At 43.5% G+C, this 23,315-nt stretch overlaps 1 protein-coding gene across 2 annotated transcripts in view; it reads right to left on the minus strand.

The window, feature by feature from the left end:
* Nucleotides 1-18,190, minus strand: part of LOC112070643 (sorting nexin-27) — a 35,344-nt gene extending 17,154 nt beyond the window's left edge. The window contains exons 1-5 of one of the 2 annotated variants that reach the window (XM_024138077.2): nucleotides 17,811-18,188; nucleotides 9,761-9,992; nucleotides 6,098-6,290; nucleotides 917-981; nucleotides 734-838 (exon numbers count right to left, since the gene is read on the minus strand). In XM_024138077.2, coding sequence (XP_023993845.1) covers nucleotides 734-838; nucleotides 917-981; nucleotides 6,098-6,290; nucleotides 9,761-9,992; nucleotides 17,811-18,121 — 906 coding nt within the window. In that variant the 5' untranslated portion in view covers nucleotides 18,122-18,188. Of the gene's footprint in view, nucleotides 1-733; nucleotides 839-916; nucleotides 982-6,097; nucleotides 6,291-9,760; nucleotides 9,993-17,810 lie in introns of both variants that reach the window. The other variant, XM_024138078.2, reaches the window with a different exon arrangement.
* Nucleotides 18,191-23,315: the final 5,125 nt, after the last annotated feature.

Below are 23,315 nucleotides of genomic sequence, written 5' to 3' on the forward strand. Positions count from 1 at the left end.
GAAAACCAGGCACAGCTCATCACCTGTCTAACACCATCCCTACTGTGAGGAATGGTGGTGGCAGCATCATGCTATGGGAATGCTATTCAGCAGCAGGGACTTGAAGACTGGTAAAGATAGAGGAACGACGAATGGAGCCAAATACTGGGAAATCCTTGATGAGAACCTGCTTCAGAGTGCACTCCAGACTTGAATCCCATTGAAAATCTGTGGAAGACTGCTGTTCACCGCTGCTCCCCATCTAACGTAACAGAGCTCGAGAAAATCTGTACAAAGCTGATAGACAAACCCAAGACGACTCAAAGCTGGAATCGCCACCAACGATGCATCTACAAAGTATTGACACGGGTGTGAATTATGTAAATGAGATATTGCTGTATTTCATTTGCCCCCAAAAATCGAATGTTTTCACCTTGTCATTAAGGGGTATTGTGTGTAGATGGGTGAGAAATCTATTTAATCAATTTTGAATTCAAGCTGTAACAAAATGTGTCAAAATAAGTCAAGGGGTTTGAACACTTTCTGAAGGCACTGTAGCTAGCTAGCTAGCTAAACTAGCAAGGGCTTTGTTAACTTTATTAGCACCATGTTTTGAGAGGTGGAAAATGCACACACCATAGCCATCTGGGGCTGCCAAATCCTCTCCCTCTCTGCCTTATTCGTGCTTTGTGCTGTCACACTTTAGAGCCCTGCCTCTAGGACTAGAAGTGAGGAACACAGCACTGCTCTATACCTGGTAGACTTGGTCAGTCGTGCTGTTCTTGCGCACCCTGACCGAGATGGTTGTCTTGTCTGGCAGGGATATCCGCAGCTCCACGTCTGACACACCATTGTCATTCTGACAAACAGAGAAAGGAAGGGTGAGCATCAGTGTGTGTGTCACACACAGCTATGGAAACTGCCTGCACAAACATACCTCATCTGATTCAGACAGGAATTCCTGCATGATGTCACTCTCCCCAATCACCCGCACAGAACAAACTACAGAAGGAGAAGAGAGCAAAAGGTCATCTTAACATATTGCACTCACATGCACACTTTGAACATACACATACACATTCATACAGTTGAAGTCGGAAGTTTACATACACCTTAGCCAAATACATTTAAACTCAGTTTTTCACAATTCCTGACATTTAATCCAAGTAAAAATACCCTGTCTTAGGTCAGTTAGGATCACCACTGTATTTTAAGAATGTGAAATGTCAGAATAATAGTAGAGAGAATTATTTATTTCAGCTTTTATTTCTTTCATCATATTCCCAGTGGGTCAGAAGTTTACATACACTCAATTAGTATTTTGTAGCATTGCCTTTAAATTGTTTAACTTGAGTCAAACGTTTTGGGTAGCCTTCCCACAATAAGTTGGGTGAATTTTGGCCCATTCTTCCTGACCGAGCTGGTTCAGTTCTGCCCACAAATTTTCTGTAGGGGGATCTTTGTCCCCATGTGCAGTTGCAAACCGTAGTCTGGCTTTTTTATGGCGGTTTTGGAGCAGTGGCTTCTTCATGCAGCCTTTCAGGTTATGTCGATATAGGACTCGTTTTACTGTGGATATACATACTTTTGTACCCGTTTCCTCCAGCATCTTGACAAGATCCTTTGCTGTTGTTCTGGGATCGATCTGCACTTTTCGCACCAAAGGACGTTCTTCTCTAGGAGACAGAACGCGTCTCCTTCCTGAGCGGTATGACGGCTGCGTGGTCCCATGGTGTTTATACTTGTGTACTATTGTTTGTACAGATGAACGTTTGGAAATTGCTCCCAAGGATGAACCAGACTTGTGGAAGTCTACAATTTTTCTTCTGAGGTCTTGGCTGATTTCTTTTGATTTTCCCATGATGCCAAGCAAAGAGGCACTGAGTTTGAAGGTAGGCCTTGAAATACATCCACAGGTACACCTCCAATTGACTCAAATGATGTAAATTAGCCTATCAGAAGCTTCTAAAGCCATGACATAATTTTCTGGAATTTTCCAAGCTGTTTAAAGGCACAGTCAACTTAGTGTATGTAAACTTCTGACCCACTGGAATTGTGATACAGTGAATTATAAGTTAAATAATCTGTCTGTTGGAAAAATGACTTAGTAGATGTCCTAACCGACTTGCCAAAACTATAGTTAGTTATCAGGAAATTTGTGGAGTGGTTGAAAAACAAGTTAATGATTCCAACCTAAGTGTGTAAACTCCCGACTTCAACTGTCCACGTACATACACATTCAAGGGCATTCAACAAGTATTGCAATGATTAGCGATACGTCAGCAGGAGATAGAGAGCTATGTCGAAGTTCAACACACTGCATTACAGCATACTTGGTTTCTCACTTCTCGAAACACTCGGCAGGTAGCCTAGTGGTTAGAGCGTTGGGCCAGTAACCGAAAGATTGCTGGATCGAATCCCCGAGCTGACGAGGTAAAAATCTGTCGTTCTGCCCCTGAGCAAGGCAGTTAACCTACTGTTTCCCGGGCGCCGAAGACATGGATGTCGATTATGGCAGCCCCCCGCACCTCTCTGATTCAGAAGACACATTTCTGTTGAATGCTTTCAGTCGTACAACAGACTAGGTATCCCTACTTGAACTCACCAAAAAATAAAAAAAATAAAAAATATATAACAAATATATATATATATAATATATATAATAAAAATTAAACATGTGCTAAATGTTTTCTAATCTCTCCTCAACTGACTTCTCATCTCCAGCACTGACAGATGGAAGGGGTGTAATAACACATAATTAAATAGACAATAATAATAATAGCCACCGGATATACAAAACATTAAGAACACCTGCTCTTTCCATGACAAAGACTGACCAGGTGAAAGCTATGATCCCTTATTGATGTCACTTGTTAAATCCATTTCAAATCAGTGCAGATGAAGGGGAGGATACAGGTTAAAGAAGGATTAATAAGCCTTGAGACAGGGATTGTGTATGTGTACCATTCAAAGTGTAAATGTAATTGTCTCTGGTAGTAGGTGCCAGGCACACTGGTTTCTGACCATAAATCTATCCTCCTGATTCCTGCTTACAAGCAAAAACTAAAGCAGGAAGTACCAGTGAATCGCTCAATAAGGAGGTGGTCAGAGGACGCAGATGCTAAGCTACAGGACTGTTTTGCTAGCACAGACTGGAATATGTTCCGGGATTCTTCCGATGGCATTGAGGAGTACACCACATCAGTCACTGGTTTCATCAATAAATGCATCGATGACATCGTCCCCACAGAGACCATACGTACATACCCCAACCAAAAGCCATGATTACAGGCAACATCCACACTAAGCTAAAGGGTAGAGCTGCCGCTTTCAAGGAGCGGGACTCTAACCCGGAAGCTTATAAGAAATCCCACTATGCCCTCCGGCAAACCATCAAACAGGCAAAGCGACAGTAACAGAACTAAGATTGAATTGTACTACACCAGCTACGAAGCTCGTCGGATGTGACAGGGCTTGCAAACTATTATGGACTACAAAGGGAAGCACAGCCGCGAGCTGCCCAGTGACATGAGCCTCCCAGACGAGCTAAATAACTTCTATGCTCACTTCGAGGAAAGCAACACTGATGCATGCATGAGAACATCAGCTGTTCTGGACGACTGTGTGATCACGCTCTCCGTAGCCGATGTGAGTAAGACCTTTAAACAGGTCAACATTCACAAGGCCGCAGGGCCAGACGGATTACCAGGACGTGTGCTCGGAGTACACGCTCTCAGAGTGTCTTGACTGACATTGTCAACCTGTCCCTGCCCCTGACCGAGTCCGTAATACCAACATGTTTCAAGCAGACCACCATATTCCCTGTGTCCAAGAACACCAAGGTAACCTGACTATATGACTGCTGACCCGTAGCACTCACGTCTGTAGCCATGAAGTGCTTTGAAAGGCTGGTCAAGGCTCACATCAACACCATTATCCCAGAAACCCTAGACCCATTCCAATTTGCATACCGCCCCAACAGACCCACAGATGATGCAATCTCTACTGCACTCCACACTGCCCATTCCCACCTGGACAAAAGGAACACTTACGTGAGAATGCTATTCATTGACTACAGCTCAGCGTTCAACACCATAGTGCCCTCAAAGCTCATCACTAAGCTAATGACCCTGAGACTAAACACCTCCCTCTGCAACTGGATCCTGGACTTCCTGACGGGCCACCCCCAGGTGGTAAGGGTAGGTAACAACATCTGCCACGCTGGTCCTCAACCCAGGGGCCCCTCAGGGTGCGTGCTCAGTCCCCTCCTGTACTCCCTGTTCACCCATGACTGCACGGCCAAGCACGACTCCAACACCATCATTAAGTTTGCCGATGACACAACAGTGGTAGGCCTGATCACTGACGATGAGACAGTCTATAGGGAGGTCAGAGACAGTGTGGTGCCAGGATAACAACCTCTCCCTGAACGTGATCAAGACAAAGGAGATGATTGTGGACTACAGAAAAAGAAGGACCGAGCACGCCCCCATTCTCATTGACAGGGCTGTAGTGGAGCAGGTTGAGAACTTCAAGTTCCTTGGTGTCCACATCACCAACAAACTATCATGATCCAAACACACCAAGACAGTCATGAAGAGGCCACGACAACACATATTCCCCCTCAGGAGACTGAAAAGATTTGGCATGGGTCCTCAGATCCTCAAAAGGTTCTACAACTTCACCATCGAGAGCATCCTGACTGGTTGCATCACCGCCTGGTACGGCAACTGCACGGCCTCCGACCGCAAGGCACTACAGAGGGTAGTGTGTACGGCCCAGTATATCACTGGGGCCAAGCTTCCTGCCACCCAGGACCTCTATGCCAGGCAATGTCAGAGAAAGGCCCAAAAAATTGCCAAGGACTCCAGCCACCCTATTCATAGACGTTCCTCTCTGCTACCGCACGGCAAGCGGTACCGGAGCACCAAGTATAGGTCAAAAAGGCTTCTTAACAGCTTCTACCCCCAAGCAATAACTCTTGAAAAGTTAATCAAATTGCTACCCGGACTACTTGCATTGTCCCCACCACAGATTGTCATGCTGCTGCTACTCTGTTTATTATTCATGCATTGTCACTTTACCCTTTTCTACATGTACACCACTGTTCAAAAGTTTGGGGTCACTTAGAAATGTCCTTGTTTTTGAAAGAAAAGCAAATTTTCTGTCCATTAAAATATCAAATTAATCAGAAATACAGTGTAGACATTGTTAACGTTATAAATGACTATTGTAGCTGGAAACGGCTGATGTTTAATGGAATATCTACATAGCCGTACAGAGGCCCATTATCAGCAACAATCAGCTCCTGTGTTCCAATGGCACGTTGTGTTAGCTAATCCAAGTTTATAATTTTAAAAGGCTAATTGATTATTAGAAAACCCTTTTGCAATTATGTTAGCACAGCTGAAAACTGTTGTACTGATTAAAGAAGCAATAAAACTGGCCTTCTTTAGACTTGTTGAGTACCTGGGGCATCAGCATTTGTGAGTTTAATTACAGGCTCAAAATGGCCAGAAACAAAGAACTTTCTTCTGAAACTCGTCAGTCTATTCTAGTTCTGAGAAATTAAGGCTATTCCATGCAAGAAATTGCCAAGAAACTGAAGATCTCGTACAACGCTGTGTACTACTACTCCCTTCACAGAACAGTGCAAACTGGCTCTAATCAGAATAGAAAGAGGTGTGGGAGGCCCCGATGCACAACTGAGCAAGAGGACAAGTACATTAGAGTGTCTAGATTGAGAAACAGACGCCTCACAAGTCCTCAACTGGCAGCTGTAATAAATAGTACCCGCAAAACACCAGTCTCAACGTCAACAGTGAAGAGGAGACTCCGGGATGCTGGCCTTCTGTTCTGAGGGCAAAATTGGGGGGGTGCAAGTCAATATTAGGAAGGTGTTCTTAATGTTTGGTATACTCAGTATATATGTGAAATATACGTCTGCGTAATATGATGCCTGTGGTGCTGGATCTATAGGCACTATCCGCATGTCAGCGTTACAACATTATTGAATGGAATTAAGTTGCCATCCTGAACCTTGAGTATTTTCCTTATTTACCTCTCCTCAATTCTCTACAATACCTCCTTCACTACCTTTGCTCCTCGAACACCTCACCTCTCTCCAGATACTCCTCCAGGCCCCTGCGGCGTGCGTCCAGCTGCTGCTCAGACAGGGAGAAGGGCCACTTCCCGGGGATCTTGGGGAAGGTGTAGCTGGCAAACTCCCTCTTCAGGTTCTGGTTCAGGATAGCAAACTCTCGGTAACGCTTGGCGCACAGCTGCCTGCCCGACATGTACACGTTGTACACCTGTAGGGGACAGACCGAGGTGAGCTGGAAGGCATCATATGACAGAGCACTGGGGAAATGATGCACCGTATTCACTTGTAAAAGATTGGACATGTACACAGGACTCTTAAGTGCGACCATTTTGGTTACATACACTCCTACATTTTTTGCCGTGCGACATGAGCTGTGTTCGAATACTCATACTAACCGCACGAATCACACTATTTGTGTCGTAAATTGAGTATATATTATGCTTATTTGTCACAGTATGGATATAGTTAGTATGCCAAAAGTTCCCTGATGTCGTACTACATTCGTCAAAATACGAAGTATACAATCATTATTTCCATGCTTTTAGGGCCAACAATGCAATTCTTCAAAAAGTGGGCGTGGCTTCACATCGTTTTCAGATTTTAATAAAATCCCACGAGAGCGGATACAAATGCAATGCTTTAACTAATTATGACAATGTTAAGAAAATGTTGAGCAATGTAATAAAGTAATTACTTTTCAAATAAGTTACCTTACACGTTATGTTGGCTGACAATTTGTTAGCTACGCTATCCTTACAAACCACATAGCATATCATTACAGCAGTATGTACCGGTTTGTAAGCTAGCTACCTAACGTTAGTTGCCTACTAATACATTGAACTTGCCAGTATATTAACTATATGCTATCTAACTGCCCAACGTTTATTGACTTGATTATTCCCGTCATTCTTAGCTTAGCTGTATAGTCGCGCGTTCTCAATGGTCATTTGGGTGCTTTCTTAAATTTGCTCTGGCTATCTACTCCGATTTCAGAGCACTCTCGTCTGAGTGTACCTGAGCGGAGAATAACTGCTGAATTTATAAACGCTCAACACCCTTGAAAATGGTGTAATGAAATTGTTTCCAGCAGCACAGTTGCAGTCACCAACACTCTGGATAACATGAAAACAGCCTAACCAGCTCTGTTAGGGCGAGTAAAATGGTCAGAGTGAGGTGTTCTCTCATTTGTGTCTGGAAGTAGCTAGCAAGCTAGCTAATGTTAGCCAGTTTGCTTGACGACGCAATCACAATTGCACTGCCCTCACCCACCTGGACAGAAATAATGAATATGTGAGGATGCTATTCATCAACTACAGCTCGGCCTTCAACGGGCCGCCCCCCTGGTGGTGAAGGTAGGCAACATTACCTCCTCCACACTGATTCTCAACACGGGGTCCCACAAGGGTGCGTCCTCAGTCCCCTCCTGTACATCCACAACTGCGTGGCCTTACAGTTCCAACGCTATCATCAAGTTCATCTGACGACGCGAAAGTAGTAGACCTGATTACAAACAACGATCCTGGACTTCCTGACAGGCCGCCCCCAGGTGGTAAGAGTAGAAAATAACACGTCTGTCAAGCTGATCCATAACACTGGGGCCACTCAGGGGTGTGTACTTAGTCCCCTCCTGTACTCCCTGTTCACCCACAACTGCGTGGCGAAACACGACTCCAACACCATCATTAAGGTGGCTGACGACACAACGGTGGTAGGCTTGATCACCGACAATGATGAGACGGCCTATAGGAGTAGGTCAGAGAACTGGCAGTGTGGTGCCAGGATAACAACCTCTCCCTCAATGTGAGCAAGACAAAGGAGCCGACTGTGGACTACAGGAAAAGGCGGGCCGAACAGGCCCCCATTAACATCAACGGGGCTGTAGTGGAGCGGGTCGAGTTTCAAGTTCCTTGGTGTCCACATCACCAACGAACTATCATGGTCCAAACATACCAAGACAGTCGTGAAGAGGGCATGACAAAACCGCAGATCCTCAAAAGGTTCTACAGCTGCACCATCGAGAGCATCCTGACTGGTTGCATCACCGCCTGGTATAGCAACTGCTCAGCATCTGACCGTAAGGCGCTACAGAGGGAAGTGCATACGGCCCCGTACATCACTGGGGCCAAGCTTCCTGCCATCTAGGACCTATATAAAATAGCCGGTATCAGAGGAAAGCCCATAAAATTGCCAGAGACTCCAGCCATTATAGACTGTTTTCTCTGCTACCGCACGGCAAGCAGTACCGGAGCGCCAAGTCTAGGACCAAAAGGCTCCTCAACAGCTTCTACTCCCAAGCCATAAGACTGCTGAACAATTAATAAAATCGCCAAATAGTTACATTGACCCCCCCCTCTCCCTTTTGTACACTGCTGCTACTTGATGTTTATTATCTATGCAGTCACTTCACCCCTACCTACATGTACAAATTACCTCAACTAACCTGTACCKTCGCACACTGACTCAGTACCGGTACCCCCTGTATATAGCCTCGTTATTGTTATTCTTATTGTGTTACTTTTTATTATTAGTTTTTACTGTAGTCCATTTGGTAAATATTTTATTAAATCTTCTTGAACTGAGCTGTTGGTTAAGGGTAAGCAAGCATTTCACGGTAAGGTCTACACTTGTATTCGGCGCATGTGACAAATAAGGTTTGATCTCTACCAGAAGGTTATCATTAGCATAATCGCTAACTGCTACACAAAGTGTAGATCTACACGCCCTGCATACACAAACAGGGGCATGCCTCTGCAGTTTCAGAAATTTGCACAAAAATACAATTCACTGATGGATTTTATRCATGTCTTAACATTAACTTGGTTCAATACATTTTAGTTGACTCCATACTAAATTCAATACATTCAGTTTTAATGTCTYGAGTCTGTGATTATACCGCGTTCTCCGAAACACAGATTTTATAGTTCCCCATTTTAGCTTTGTAATGCTGTGAACTGTATGTCTCAACTCCCAGTATTAAGGGAATAACATCCTCTTAAAACGTGAGTAAATAGTGAACATTGAGAAAGACGCACCTGTTTTCAGTAGCGTGAGTGTCGGCTCAAGTTGCTCTTGAAGTCCTTCATTTAGCAAATCACCACGCAACTCAAGTTTTCATTTAGTTGTCTAGTGTGTTAACTAGCCAATGTGTTTACAGTTTCATTATGAACATACCATGAGAAAAAGGTTTGTGAAAAAAGCAAGTGTACAATTTATGTAATGCATCGCAGTGTGAAAATATTGCTTTTACATAATGTTGAAACCTAATATTCCACAAATGACTTATTTCAATGATTAGGTATTTGTATTAACATTTTAAAACAAAACATGTATTTATAGGGTTATATATTTCTTTGTAGGGCACAACATGTGTTTCAGAAGTAGGCAGAAGCATATTTTCTGGTACTCCTATATATTATACTGTGCTCCTACATTTTTAAGTTAGGAGCAGCAGTGCCACCAATTAATGTATTTAATTTAGAGCCCTGCACGTACACATTCTTTAACTGGGAAGGGATACATATAGGTTGCATTGTACATGTGTTAACTGACAGTGGCCTACACATTTTGGCTTGGCCGAAATCTGCACAGGAAAAGACACTGACTAAACTTTTCTTAAAGCCCCCATCTGAATTAAACAAGGCCATCCAGAAACCTCACTGTAATCAATTTTTTACTCACCACAAACCTCTCGGCGTGCTGCTCCACGTGCTTGAAGGTGGGGATGGAGATGGGTACGGCCTGCTTGTCGCTGTAGTCGTAGCTGAGCTGGGCCGCGCTCTCATCCCCAGCCTCCAGGCAGTCTGCCTCCTGGAGAGGCACAGACAGCACGGACAGCACCAGCTCCCTCTCTCCGGCCCGGATCAGATCCACCACCTGCTTGTGGGTGGCCCCTTCCACGCTCACTCCATTACTGTGGGACGCATAGATGGCAGAATGGAATCAGTTGTGCTCATGTTATGCCCATTCATGGTGGTAGTTTTTGGTGACGTTTGAGGCGGCTTATGGTAGAGAAATTAACATTAAATTATCTYGCAACATCTCTGGTGGACATTCCTGCATTCAGCATGCCAATTGTGTGCTCCCTCAAACCTTGAGACATCTGTGGCATTGTGTTGTGACAAAACTGCATATTTTAGAGTGGCCTTTTATTGTACCCAGCACAAGGTGCACCTGTGTAATGATCATGCTGTTAAATCAGCTTATTGATATGCCACACCTGTCAGGTGGATGGTTATCTTGGCAAATGAGAAATGCTCACTAACAGGGATGTAAACAAACATGTGCACAACATTTTAGAGAAATAAGCTTTATGTGTAAATGGAAATTCTGGGTTCTTTAATTTCATCTCATGAAACATGGGACCAACAACACTTTACATGTTGCATTTATATTTTGGTTCAGTGTACATTGTGAATTGACGTGCAATTGTATGATTTGTTTTGTTTGAATGGAAACCCGATTTAAAAAGCAAAATTGTCAATTTGTCACATCCCTACCGTATACCGCCCAAGCCTAACTAACAGTACTGAGGCCAGATGGCAGCAGCATCAGGTGTATTGGCTAATCTGCTTATCAAAACAAAGGGGGTGGAGGGAGGGAGGGCAGGGGAGCACCTGCTTGCCATACACACTGTTTCCATCATTACTTATTCATTTCAGTAATACCAAAAAAAAAGAGTGAGAGACAGAGGCTGAGAGGTGGGGGGAGATGGAAGAGAAAGGAGTTTAATATGAAAGAGAAAGCAAAAAGAAACAAGACTTGAGGGGAAATTGGATCTTTCCTCAAGCTTATTCAGGGGTACTCAAAAGAATGGGAGGCAAAAAGYGCTAGAGGGTGTAGGCCAGGGATGGGCAACTGATGGGGGTGGGTGCCACAAAATCTGAACTCATGAGGGGCTGATGCACAAACACATTTTGAATTGATCTGAGGGCCACCAGTTGCCCATTCCTGGTGTAGGATAACCCCTCTCCGCAACACAGCTTCGATGTAGCCTTGATCCTTCTATCAAATCAGAAATACAATTCAGTGAAGCACCAAATTCATCTCACGAATACCCTAAATAGAAACGAGAAGGTAGGGAACTGAATAGTGATGAAGTTGAGTTGCCCAACTGCTTGATACTAGGCTACTTCATAAGACATTTTTCACTCATTGACAAGGGTGGATCTAAATGAATTGAAATCGCGAATTAAAACATTGCCTACATTTTATGTTTTGCACAATCAATAGTGGCGATTGACATCAGCCTAAAGCCATCTGGTAAAACAGAGAATGTGCATGCGCAAATAAAACAACTTTGGTCAACCTATAGGCCTGATCCACTGACATGTGAGCTAGAGGTGGTGTCAGCACCGGGGGAATAACTTGATGACTACAAAGTTTATTTCCAATCGTGGGGAAAGCAGTAGTAGCTGGTTAATGTGTCACATGAACACTACCGATCATATGACACAGGCAGAGTGGCAAGTTGCACTAGTTGTTGATAAAAAATATAGCCTAGCGTTAGGAAGGCAATCCCAACGGCACCTCATGTTCTATATATTGACCAGGGCCCGTAGTGCACTACGTAGGGAATAGGGTGCCATTTGGGACGCAGGAAATGCTGATGACTCAAGTTGGGTCTACCATGTTCCTCATTCTTTCTCTCGCTTTTTCGTTGAGAGAGAAAAGTTTGGTATCAATTCCATTTTCCACTCATGTTCTTCAAGAGTAAGGGAAACTAACATTTCATATAAAAGCAGAGACTGCACTGCTTCTGCAATGACATAAATGGAGTAACGTGGTACAGAAAGACCATATCCTTTGCAGCCTTTACTTTTTTAAAGGATGGTATGAAAAGTTAATTCTCTCCTCTGAGGTTGATTAAAATAGGCTATTTATGACTTGAGGTGTTGGCCTTGCCAAAAAAACATTGCTGTAGTACAGTGTCTCAAGGGTCCAGCCATGCCTGTTTCAACTCCACCCAGACACACGGACTTACACTACAAACAACCCATAGGCCGGACACACACACACTTCAAAGCATGATTTACTGGCTACATAAATAGACTGGGGTAATTAGCATGGTTATGGTAGACCGTCAGACAGTTKAAAAAAAACTATTGAGTTGAACTGTCTACAGCTGGTTGAGTAACACGTTGAATAACTGACCTCACTGTCATTATACTGAGGACACTGGAGTGAGAGAGCGCCCTGACTTTATAATCTAACACCATCCTTTTATTATACTGATGTTAGCAAGAAACCAATGACAACTGACACTCAGCTCATGATCATAGGATTAAGATCACCTACCGACTAATTATTGAATTAGATGAGCTAGATTAGGGTTGGAGTGAAAACCTACAGGATGGTAGCTCTCCACGAACAGGGTTGGTGAGCACCGTCCTATGCAATAGATTGCAAAGCTGGACATCAGCGCATAACTTTTTGGAAATGGAAAATTCACTTTCTCATCCATAAACGCATCTCAAGTGAAAATACAGTTCAGAAGCTCAAATCAGCAAGATGGGGGGGGGGGGGGGGTTATATGGAAGGATGTCTACCATGGAAAATAATGATTATGATCACACTTCAATTGAAATATTATGGATGGGGACACCTACACATTTGGCAGCCAAGCATGAGTTAGTGTAGCCTATTAACTTCTAGAATGACTGAAATATTTTCCCGTCTAGAAGAAAAACCTCCATGATTCCATCAATTCAATTTGAAAGAATTAAGAATTACAGGGGGGGGCAGTTTGAAAAAAATGAAGTGTGTATTGTCCTCTTAAATAATGTGCATGCTTGGATAATAATTACATAACCAATGTCTCTAGTAATACCGGTCCGAATAGGGCTATAAAGTGGCAAAGAATAGACTTAGAGTAGAGTGCGCCACATCATCCCATGGGATTCGTCAAGGCTGCGCAGAGCAGAAATATCACCAAAATATTCTAGTTCCTACAGATCAGCTATATTCAAATAAAATAGGCCTTTTATATGCTAAATTGATGAGCAAATGAACAGCATTATGCTCATGTCAGTCCTCTAGAATGCAAATGTAGTCTTCCTAGTAGGACTCCGCAATAATTAGGTAATGTGTGTGTGCTCATTCATTTCTCCGTGTCGGAGTTGACTCCAAAAATCCTGTTGTGCACCACGAGCTAACGTTAGCTAGCTAGATTTGATTTTAATGCTGAAGGGTATTGACACACCCGTGCATCAATCCAAGTAAAATATACACTACTGTTCAAAAGTTTGGGTCACTTAGAAAGGTCCTTGTTTTCCATGAAAATATACATGAAATGAGTTGCAAAATGAATAGGAAATAAAATCAAGACATTGACAAGGTTATAAATAATAATTTTTAATTGAAATAATAATTGTGTCCTTCAAACTTTGCTTTTGTCAAAGAATCCTCCATTTGCAGCAATTATAGCCTTACAGACCTTTGGCATTCTAGTTGTCAATTTGTTGAGGTAATCTCTAGAGATTTCACCCCATGCTTTCTGAAGCACCTCCCACAAGTAGTATTGGCTTGATGGGCACTTCTTACATACCATACGGTCAAGCTGCTCCCACAACAACTCAATAGGGTTGAGATCCAGTGAATGTGCTGGCCACTCCATTATAGACAGAATACCAGCTGATTGCTTCTTCCCTAAATAGTTATTGCATAGTTTGGAGCTGTGCTTTGGGTCATTGTCCTGTTGTAAAAGGAAATTGGCTCCAATTAAGCGCCGTCCACAGGGTATGTATGGCATGGCGTTGCAAAACGGAGAGATAGTCTTCTTCTTCAAAATGTATTTTACCCTGTTCAAATCTCCCACTTTACCACCACCAAAGCAACCCCAGACCATCACATTGCCTCCACCATGCTTGACATATGGCGTCAAGCACTCCTCCAGCATCTTTTCATTTTTTCTGTGTCTCACAAATGTTCTTTGTGACACGAACACCTCAAACTTAGATTTGTGTGTCCATAACACTTTTTTCCTATCTTCCTCTGTCCAGTGTCTGTGTTCTTTTGCCCATCTTAATCTTTTATTTTTATTAGTCAGTCTGAGATATGGCTTTTTATTTGCAACTCTGCCTAGAAGGGCAGCATCCCGGAGTCGCCTCTTCACTGTTGACGTTGAGACTGGTGTTTTGCGGGTACTATTTAATGAAGCTGCCAGTTGAGGACTTGAGGCGTCTGTTTCTCAAACTAGACACTCTAATGTACTTGTCCTCTTGCTCAGTTGTGCACCGGGTCCTCCCACACCTCTTTCTATTCTGGTTAGAGCCAGTTTGCGCTGTTCTGTGATAGGAGTAGTACATAGCGTTGTACAAGATCTTCAGTTTCTTGGCAATTTCTCGCATGGAATAGCCTTAATTTCTCAGAACTAGAATAGACTCTTCGGAAACTCGTCAAAGTTTTGTTTCTGGTCATTTTGAGCCTATAATCGAACCCACAAATGCTGATGCTCCAGATACTCAACAAGTCTAAAGGCCATTTTTATTGCTTCTTTAAATCAGCACAACAGTTTTCAGCTGTGCGAACATAATTGAAAAAGGGTTTTCTAATGATCAATTAGCATTTTAAAATGATAAAACTTGGATTAGCTAACACCACGTGCCATTGGAACACAGGAGTGATGGTTGCTGATAAATTGGCCTCTGTACGCCTATGTAGATATTCCATTAAAAATCAGCCGTTTCCAACTACAATAGTTATTTACAACATTAACAARGTCTACACTGTATTTCTGATCAATTTGATGTTATTTTAAAATGGACACAAAATGTGCTTTCTTTGAAAAATAAGGAAACTTCTACGTGACACCAAAATTTTGAACGGTAGAATATATATATATATATATATATATATATATATATATATTGAAATAACCATCAAAATCTGTCCGTTTAAGCTAGAGTTTTTTTGGCATGGGCTGCATCTCGGGCTGCATCTCAATCCGCATCTGGCTATGTGGGCCTTCTGCATCTGCAGTGGAAGATGGCTGAGCTACAACTATGTTTGACAGACCATGAGACATACCAGATATCGGTCTTCTCACAAAAATGTCTAGAGTCCAAGCCCCACGGGACTCATCTGAAGTCGGCAACGTGTATCTCACAATGTATTGTAATGCCTCGTAAATGGACAAAAAGTTTATATATATTACACACACAGATTTCTCTTTATTTTTTACTATGTTCTACATTGTAGAATAATACTGAAGACATCAAAACTATGAAATAACACATATGGGATCATGTAGTTACCAAAAAAGTGTTAAACAAATCCAAATATATTTTATATTTGACATTCTTCAAAGTAGCCACCCTTTGCCTTGATGACAGCTTTGCACACTCTTGGCATTCTCTCAACCAGCTTCATGTGGTATTCGCCTGGAATGCATTTCGATATACAGGTGTGCCTGTTAAAAGTGAATTTGTGTAATTTCCTTCTTAATGCATTTGAGCCAATCAGTTGGTGTTGTGACAAGGTAGAGGTGGTATACAAAAGATYGCCCTATTTGGTAAAAGACCAAGTCCATATTATGGCAAGAACAGCTCAAATAAGCAAAGAGAAACAACAGTCCATCATTACTAAGACATGAAGGTCAGTCAATCAGGAAAAATTAAGAACTTTATTCTTAAAGTTTCTTCAAGTGCAGTTGCAAAAACCATCAAGCGCTATGATGAAACTGTCTCTCATGAGGACCGCTACAGGAAAGGAAGACCCAGAGTTACCTCTGCTGCAGAGGATAAGTTCATTAGAGTTAAATGCACCTCAGATTGCAACCAAAATAAATGCTTCACAGAGTTCAAGTAACAGACATCTCAACATCAACTGTTCAGAGGAGACTGTGAATCAGGCCTTCATGGTTGAATTGCTGCAAAGAAACCACTACTAAAGGATACCAATAATAAGAAGAGACTTGCTTGTGCCAAGAAACATGAGCAATGGACATTGGACCAGTGGAAATCTGTCCTTTGGTCTGAAGAATCCAAATTTGAGATTTTTGGTTACAACCGCTGTGTCTTTGTGAGACGCAGAGACGCATGTATGGTGTGATGGTGCCTTACTGGACCGCAGAGTGAAGGAAAAGCAGCCAACAAGTGATCAGCATATGTGGGAACTCCTTCAAGACTGTTGGAAAAGCATTCCTCATGAAGCTGGTTGAGAAAATGCCAAGCTGTCATCAAGGCAAAGGGTGGCTACTTTGAAGAATCTCAAATATAAAATATATTTGGATTTGTTTAGAACTTTGTTACTACATGATTCCATGTGTGTTATTTCATAGTTTGTCATCCCTATTATTCTACAATGTAGAAAAAACCTTGAATGAGTAGGTGTGTCCAAACTTTTGACTGGTACTGTACATATTTACAGCAAGTAACAATGATAATTGTCCATTGAGAAATGTCCTCCCCAGATACATACACTACATGGCTAAAAGTATGCGGACACATGCTCGTCGAACATCTCATTCCAAAATCATGGGCATTACTATGGAGCTGCTATAACATCCTCCACTCTTCTGGGAAGGCTTCCACTAGTTGTTGGAACATTGCTGGGGAGACTTGCTTCCATTCAGCAACAAGAGCATTAGTGAGGTTGGGCACTGATGTTGGGCGAAAGGACCTTCCCCAAACTGTTGCCACAAAGTTGGAAGTACAGAATCATCTACAATAGGGGTAAGTAACCCTGTTCCTCGAGTGCCTCAGGACTGTTCCAACTAGGCACCACACCTGACCAACTGAGCTAATTGATCAGTTCAGTGACTGACTAAATTCCACACACCTAGTCCAGACTGGTTAAATCAAAAACCACATGCTGCAGCACTGCAGGACCAGGGATGCCTACCCCTGTTCTATAATGTTATTGTATGCTGTAGCGTTAAGATTTCCCTTCACTGGATCTGAGGGGCCCGAACCATAAAAAACAGCCCCAGACTATTATTCCTCCTCCACCAAACTTTACAGTTGGCACTATGCAATGGGGCAGGTAGCGTTCTCCTGGCATCCGACAAACCCAGATTCGTCCGTCGGACTGCCATGGTGAAGCGTGATTCATCACTCCAGAGAACCAATTTCCACTGCTCCAGAGTCCAGTGGCGGTGACCTTTACACCACTCCAGCCGACATTTGGCATTATACATGGTGATCTTAGGCTTGTGTGTGGCTGCTCGGCCATGGAAGCCCATTTTATGAAGCTACCGAGGAACGGTTCTTGTGCTGAAGTTGCTTCCAGAGGCAGTTTGGATCGGTGGTCCCGTTCTGCAAGCTTGTGTGGCCTACCACGTTGTTGCTAGACATTGCCACTTCACAATAACAGCTGACCAGGGAAGTTTTAGAAGGTCAGAAATTTGAGGAACTGACTTGTTGGAAAGGTGGCATCCTATGACGGTGCCACTAGCTACTGCCAATGTATGTGTATGGAGATTGCATGGCTGTGCGCTCGATATGCTCGATTTTATACACCTGTCAGCAACTGGCGTGGCTGAAATAGCCGAAACCACTCATTTGAACGGGGTGTCCACATACTTGCCTATATATAGTATATATTGACTCTGGACAGCTAGCTAACTTAGCTAGCTAGTTTAAAAAATCTGAGGTAGAGTTGACAATTAACCTAGCTAGCTAGGTTAGACGTAGCTAGATAGCTAGCTTGCTAACGTTAACTAGCCAGTATTGGTGGATATGCCAGCTAGGAAGCTAACGACCGCTATTATGGGTAAAGAAAGCCGACTTACACCTCAAGAATCCTATCACCCTTTGATATTCCAGCTCGGTCCGCCGCCCCTCCAGGCAAAACAGCACTGACATGCTGAAGAGGGGCGTACAATTCCCCATTAATGCTTCGCAGTTGTCCTCCTTCGCTAACTTGTCCACGAACGTTGAATCCATATCCTGATTCCGACTTTACAATTCTAACCATCCGTGGACCTGACGTCACCTGGGTAGCATTTTGGCCTCCGGTACCGACTAACGAACCTGCAGCGGGTCCATTACTGGAAGCCGAAAGGAGAGCCGACCGAATTTCATCGCCTTCAACATCCGCCATCTTCTACTCAAAGCCGTACCCCCTCCAGTCTGTGTCTAGCAGATTCAAAACAACAGAGAGTTCGATTAATCTCGCCCGTGTACGCGTGTTTTGCACCGGCTGAAAGATTTGGAATCGGGGACTGGCCAACTCCCGGGCGTGAACCAAGTGCCCTCCACTGTTATATGGCGAAGTCGGCTCAGAACCAAAGTGACGTAGAAGCATTATGTTTTCCCCTGGTTTTAATGCCTATGGTTTTCCTATGCAAACGTGATTACAATTCAACCCGGCCAGCGTAAAATAACTCCCTCAGAAATACACTCAGACAAGCTCCTTGTTATTAATCCGTCCKTCGATCGCATCACGAGACCCCATACGGAGATATGGGGAGATACATTTGTGAGTACAACTCAAAACAAAATAATGTACAAGTATAATTTACTATCCACACACAACCTCTTGAATTGCATTTTTTATTTTTTTTAATAAATGCAAAATTATTTGTAAATATGGATAAAGGTGTGAGTAAATGCTCTCACATTACTACTAAATTCAATTTCAAGCCAGTTAGTGAACATCCTCTAGATGTGCTTTATTTTTGATGGTCATAGTCTAGACAGGGAGACCAATTCTGATAAAATGTTCACTAAATTGGCATTTTGACCAATCAGCTCAGCTCTGAAAAAGATCTGATGTGAAAAGACGATGTGATTGGTCAAAAGACCAATTAGTATAAAAAAATATCTGAATTGGGCTGCCTGTCTAAACCCAGCTATAGTGCAGCATCCTCTTCTAAATTAGAAGATTAGATGGTATTTACCCTCTGATGTACTCCAATCTGCGCACAACAGTGACCCTCCCCTCCCCAGTCTGAGTGTAGACTGCTACTGCCCGATCCCACACCTGGGGAGTAGGAGTAGTACTGAGGCATGGCTGGAAAAGAGAAACACAAGACAATGGTTACTCTACTGTTACCCCTTAGAGAACAGGGCCATAGCACCTACTATAAACTACATTTAGCTTGCGGTGTTGGGGAGTAGTGAAATACATGCAGAATATGCATATACTATTTACTTATCTCCAACATAATAAATGGGCACTTTCTCACACCACACAAAAAGAGAGGAAGGAAAAGGGCCGCCCGTGAGGTCACCAAGGATGAACTAGTGCTCTTCTTCATTATTATGGCGGTACGCAAACAAATTGTTACAGGTGCATGTGCCACCTAATGTATTGAATGTGTATCAGCCTACTATTCTTTAGTAGGAATTCATTACACTCTGGAGAGAAAAAAAAACAACTACACGTACATACCGCAACCAGAAGCCATGGATTACATGCAACATCCACACTGAGCTAAAGGGTAGAGCTGCCGCTTTCAAGGAGCGGGACTCTAACCCGGAAGCTTATTAGAAATCCCGCTATTCCCTCCGACAAACCATCAAACAGGCAAAGCGTCAATACAGGACTAAGATTGAATCGTACTACACCGGCTCCGATGCTCGTCACATGTGGCAGGGCTTGCAAACTATTACGGACTACAAAGGGAAGCACAGCTGAGAGCTGTCCAGTGACACCAGCCTACCAGACGAGCTAAATAACTTCTATGCTCGTTTCGAGGCAAGTAACACTGAAACGTGCATGAGAGCACAGCTGTTCCAGACGACTGTGTGATCACGCTCTCCACAGCGTAATCACACAGGTCAACATTAACAAGGCCGCAGGGCCAGACGGATTACCAGGACGTGTACTCCGAGCATGCGCGGACCAACTCACAAGTCTCTTCACTGACATTTTCAACCTTTCTCTGTCTGAATCTGTAATACCAACATGTTTCAAGCAGACCACCATAGTCCTTGTGCCCAACAACACTAAGGTAACCGGCCTAAATGACTAACGACCCATAGCCCTCACGTCTGTAGCCATGAAGTGCTTTGAAAGGCATCAACACCATTATTCCAGAAACCCTATACCCACTCCAATTTGCATACCGCCCCAACAGATCCACAGATGATGTAATCTATATTGCACTCCACACTGCCCTTTCACACCTGGACAAAAGGAATACTTACGTGAGAATGATATTCATTGACTACAGCTCAGCGTTCAACACCATAGTGCCCTCAAAGCTCGTCACTAAGCTAAGGACTCTGGGACTAAACACCTCCCTCTGCAATTGGATCCTGGACTTCCTGACGGGCCGCCGKCAGATGGTAAGGGTAATTAACAACACATACGCCACGCTGATCCTCACTCAACACAGGGGCCCCTCAGGTGTGCGTGCTTTGTCCCCTCCTGTACTCCCTGTTCACTCATGACCGCACGGCCAAGCACAAATCCAACACCATCATAAAGTTTGCCGATGATACAACAGTGGTAGGCCTGATCACCGACAATGACGAGACAACCTATAGGGAGGAGGTCAGAGACCTGACCATGTGGTGCAACAACCTCTCCCTCAATGTAATCAAGACAAAGGAGATGATTGTGGACTACTGGAAAAGGAGGACCGAGCACGCCCCCATTCTCATCAACGGGGCTGTAGTGGAGTAGGTTGAGAGCTACAAGTTCCTTTGTGTCCACATCACATACAAACGTTTATGGTCCAAGCACACCAAGGCAGTCGTGAAGAGGGCACAACAAAACCTATTCCCCCCCGGGAGACTGAAAAGATTTGGCATGTGTCCTCAGATCCTCAAGAAGTTCTACAGCTGCACAATCGAGAGCATCCTGACTGGTTGCATCACAGCCTGGTATGGCAACTGCTCGGCCTCCGACCTCAAGGCACTACAGAGGGTAGTGCGTACGGCCCAGTACATCACTGGGGCCAAGCTTCTTGCCATCCAGGACCTCTATACCAGGCGGTGTCAGAGGAAGGCCCTAAAAATTGTCAAAAACTACAGCCACCCTAGTCATAGACTGTTTTCTCTGCTACCGCATGGCAAGCGGTACCGGAGCGCCAAGTCTAGGTACAAAAGGCTTCTCAACAGCTTCTACCTCCATGCCATAAGACTCCTGAAAAGCTAATCACATGGCTACCCAGACTATTTGCATTGCCCCCCCCCCCCCACATTTTACGCTGCTGCTATTCTCTGTTTATTGTCTTTGCATAGTCACTTTAACTTTACCTGCATGTACATATTACCTCAATTACTTTGACTAACCGGTGCCCCTTCACATTGACTCTGTACCGGTACCCCGTGAATCTGTCACACGGATATCAAAGCAAACTCTAATTTCGAAGTTACACTCTAGATTGRGCTTTAACCCAATCCAAATAGAGTATTCAACAATACCGCGGGTTCCATAAAACATCACAGTCATTTTAGGCCACTTAGCATCACAAATTACAGTTAAACGGTAATGAACCTGCATTTTAGGGTGTGTTCGTAATTTCAATCTGGAGTGCCCTCTGGGCGTTTGTAAATTCAGAGCATTGTCTGATTGGCCGTTCGTAAATTCAGAGAGTTTCTGGCCTTGCAACGGCAGTCAAGCATCAAGCTAACTGGCTAAAGTTGGCTAGCTTGCTAGCTACTTCCAGACACAAATGAGAGAACACCTCACTCTGACCATTTTACTCGCCCTAGCAGAGCTGGTTAGGCTGTTTTCATGTTATCCAGAGCGTTGGTGACTGTACTGTGCTGCTGGCAACAATTTAATTACGCTTTTTTGCCAATGTTTACTGACACCGGCCATATTCAACAGGTGTTGAGCATTCGTAAATTCATAAATTATTCTGCGTTCTGGCACATCGGAGTAGATCGCCAGAGTGAATTTACGAATGCACCCTTAATGTTCAATGTCTTTAGGCTACCATTATAAATACAGCATCAGTCAAAAGTTTGGACACACCTACTCATTCAAGGGTTTTTCTTTATTTTTACTATTTTCTACTTTGTAGAATAATAGTGAAGACATCAAAACTATGAAATAACACATATGGAATCATGTAGCAAGCAAAAAAGTGTTAAACAAATCAAAATATATTTCAGATTCTTCAAAGTAGCCACCCTTTGCCTTGATGACAGCTTTGCACACTCTTGATTGAGGTTTTGCTATATGTTGGGAATGTCAAATATGGGTCTGGATGATGAGGTTGAGACCTGTGCTCCCGAGTGGCGCAGCGATCTAAGGCACTGCATCTCTGTGCTCGAGGTCTCACTACAGACCCTGGTTCAATTCCAGGCTGTATCACAATCGGATGTGATTGGGAGTCCCACAGGGCGGTGCACAATTGTCCCAGTGTTGTCTGGGGTAGGCTGACTTGCCTAGTTAAAAAATAAAAGGTTCAGATCATCCACAAAGGTCCAGGAGTTTGACAGGGTGCCCTCTGATGCACCATGATGTGAGCCACAATACAATTGGACCAAGCTGTGTGACCTGGGGGAAGCCACAAGAGAGTGCTTGGGATAAAGTCTTTTGGTATCTTGTTACCTAGCTCTGGTAGGAAAAGGAAGTAAAAAAATCCTTGGTCTCTGGTCGGACAGATAATTGCAAAAGGTTTCATTGCAATGGTGTGATCCACAAGATCAAATGCCGTGCTGTAGTCTGTCAGGACCCAAGTGCTTCTGGTGTCAGCTGGTCTGCCATGCTTACAAGGCAGTGGGTGGTTGAGCTACCCTTGAAGCAGCTGAACTGTTGGTTGAAGATGTTCTTTTGGATATTCTGTTTTACCCATTCAGCAACAAAACCTTCACAAGCCTGATGAGGCCTGGGGCTTTTCTGAACGGAGAGTTGTCTCATGTGCATTTCCCATGGTTCAACAGTAGCTGGTAATAATGTATGTAAGTCTGAAAGCTTTAGTTGTGGTAATGATGTGGTGACAGATTAAAACTGGTAATTTATACACTCTTAGAAAAAAAGGTGCTATCTAGGACCTAAAGGGGTTCTTTCCCCATGGGAGAACCCTTTAAAAAAAAGTTTTGGTTCCAGATAGAGGACAAAACGTAAAGCTTAATAAAGAGCAGTGATACTAGCAAGAGCAGTGTGTGGGTTTCACATTTTTTCTCATCTTGTTCAACTGTTACCATGCACCTGCAACAAAGATAGCTCAGATGTGAGTGCCTTTTGAATTTTGGTTCCAGGTAGAACCTTTTGGAGTTCCACAGAGGGTTCTACATAGAACCCAAAAGGGTTCTAGCTGGAACCAAAAAGGGTTATCCTATGGGGACAGCCGAATAACCCTTTTTTATAAGAGTGTAGCAATGGCAATAGC

This window comes from Salvelinus sp. IW2-2015, unplaced genomic scaffold (genome assembly GCF_002910315.2).
Source record: "Salvelinus sp. IW2-2015 unplaced genomic scaffold, ASM291031v2 Un_scaffold1382, whole genome shotgun sequence".
NCBI classification, from domain to species: Eukaryota; Metazoa; Chordata; class Actinopteri; order Salmoniformes; family Salmonidae; genus Salvelinus; species Salvelinus sp. IW2-2015.